Source organism: Alligator sinensis, unplaced genomic scaffold (assembly GCF_000455745.1).
Source record: "Alligator sinensis unplaced genomic scaffold, ASM45574v1 scaffold1118_1, whole genome shotgun sequence".
Lineage (NCBI taxonomy): Eukaryota > Metazoa > Chordata > Crocodylia > Alligatoridae > Alligator > Alligator sinensis.
This window is the reverse complement of record NW_005842070.1, coordinates 2,255,160-2,257,112: the sequence shown is the minus strand read 5'-3', so window position 1 is coordinate 2,257,112 and position 1,953 is coordinate 2,255,160. Positions and strand designations below refer to the sequence as shown.

The 1,953-nt window shown below is 37.2% G+C and overlaps 1 protein-coding gene across 6 annotated transcripts in view; it reads right to left on the bottom strand.

The window, feature by feature from the left end:
• UBP1 (upstream binding protein 1) overlaps positions 1-1,953 on the bottom strand; it is a 79,911-nt gene that overhangs the window by 27,813 nt on the left and 50,145 nt on the right. For all 6 annotated transcript variants that reach the window (XR_003094028.1, XM_025204149.1, XM_025204148.1 and 3 more), the window contains one exon: positions 669-775. Coding sequence is in view for 5 of the 6 variants with exons in the window: in XM_025204149.1 (XP_025059934.1) it covers positions 669-775 (107 nt within the window). In the remaining variant the exon portion in view is untranslated. The remainder of the gene's footprint in view (positions 1-668; positions 776-1,953) is intronic.

Genomic DNA, 1,953 nt, shown 5'->3' with positions numbered 1-1,953 from the left:
TATATATATATATATAGATATGAGTGGCATTTCATTTTAATTGTGCAAAAACAGATTTGTGGTTTTTTTTAAATCAATTTGTTTTTTTTAAACAGAGAAAAACCATGATCCCTGGTCCAAATAAAACCATTTCACAATAAACTGTATCAATAAAATAACTAAAAAGACTTTGGAAACTTCCATCTTCAAATTCTGTTCGCAAAGCATGTTCAATTTTATTCTATGTCCTCAGAATGAGCCCATCCGGGAACATGGTTTCATTTCCAATTATGTGTTAAAAAGCTGTAACTATTTAGGTAGGTATTTGTTACAAATATTTAAAAGGTATTTGTTATAATTGTTAGTTTTCTTTTAAAGCATGCTTTCATATTAAGTATTTGATGTTTTAAAAGCTGCTGTTCTAAACCCAACCAACATCACCTACAGTAACAACAGTTGCCAAGGCTCCAAGTTTTTTTAAAATGATGGCAGTTAATTAAACTAATTTTGCTTTCATTAGGATGTTATATATTTAGAAAAAAAGAAAAACAAATGCCCTCTCTCTGCAAACAAACTTACAGGATCTCTCTCAACTATTCATGGATAAAAGTTATATGGCCAAGTAAACTGCATTCATGACCTGACAAAGACCAAATCAGTACACATATGCAATAAAGCAAGTTTCAAACCTGAATAAAAGCAGATGTACGTTTTGCAGGATCCCACAGAAATTCAACTGCATTGAGCTGGCTTGGATTTGTCTTTATATCAATTACTCCAATTGACATTGGAATATCTAAATAAAAAAGTACAAAATATAAAAGCTGTGAGCTAACTTGAATGTGTTCTGAATAAAAACCTGTTACTTTACAAATGACCTCAGTGAAGCTTGTTGTCAGTGGCCACACGGTGCTGACAAAAACTTCGGAGTTTAACAACTGTGGTCTTCTAATAAACATGGCACAGAACTGCAATCTGTCTCTGAGGAATAATCGGAGATAGCAGCACTCAAGGGCAGGGCAGGAGGTGCACCCTCATTTGGCTGTGTTGCACTTGTAGTAGCTCTGAGCTCACTACCTGGTCAGCACGGACTCCTGCTGGATCTCCACATGAACAGTGAACATTGAGCTTACCAGCTGATAAGGTGGGATCTACTCAGAGCCTCTGCTTTTGGGTGGCTCTGGAGCCCAGGGGGTGAACACTGCTGTGTGCACCCTTCTCTGGGCTGAATTCAGCTGCCGAAAAAGGAGGCAGATGAGCAGTGGGAAATGCTCACTCTGAGCTTGGGAGCTGCACAAAAGCAGGGGGGCTCCAGGCAGACACTGTGCCGTGAGCTCAAGTGCAGTTGTGCCACCCCTTATGGATCTACCCCTGATGTGAGGTAGTCTTAAGACACAAGATTTTACTATACATCTTACAGAACTGTCACTTATGAACTACATAAAATTATCACATACAAAATAAAAAAACAACAACTTAGAACTCCTTAAATATCAAATTATGCCCACTTTGTGATGTCTTTACAATCTATTTTTATAAAAATATTATTTTTGTCTTCTGTTCCCAACTACTAGAAAAGATTTATGATTCTGGGGAAAAAAAAGAAATATTAGTAGAACATAATTACCATACTTTCTTCAATACAACATGCTCCAGAATATACTATGCGCCTTGTTTTTGAAAGGCAAAATAAAGAAGAAAAGTTTTTTCCAGAGGTATGACTGCACAAAGCAGGAACAGAGCCTAATGTTCAGCTGATTCACCCTGCCTTTCCTGCTCAACTAAAGCAGAAAAAGGAAAAAAGGATCAGAAACCAGTAGACAGCAAAACTGTCCTAAGAAAGGTTGGCTTGATTCATTGTACATCAAAACCATTAAAAAGAAGAGGCAATTATTATCACGTGGGAAGTGAATAATAACAAGCCAGTAAGTCAACCGATTCCCTCAGCTGCCTGAATAGCAATGCTGCTGCATT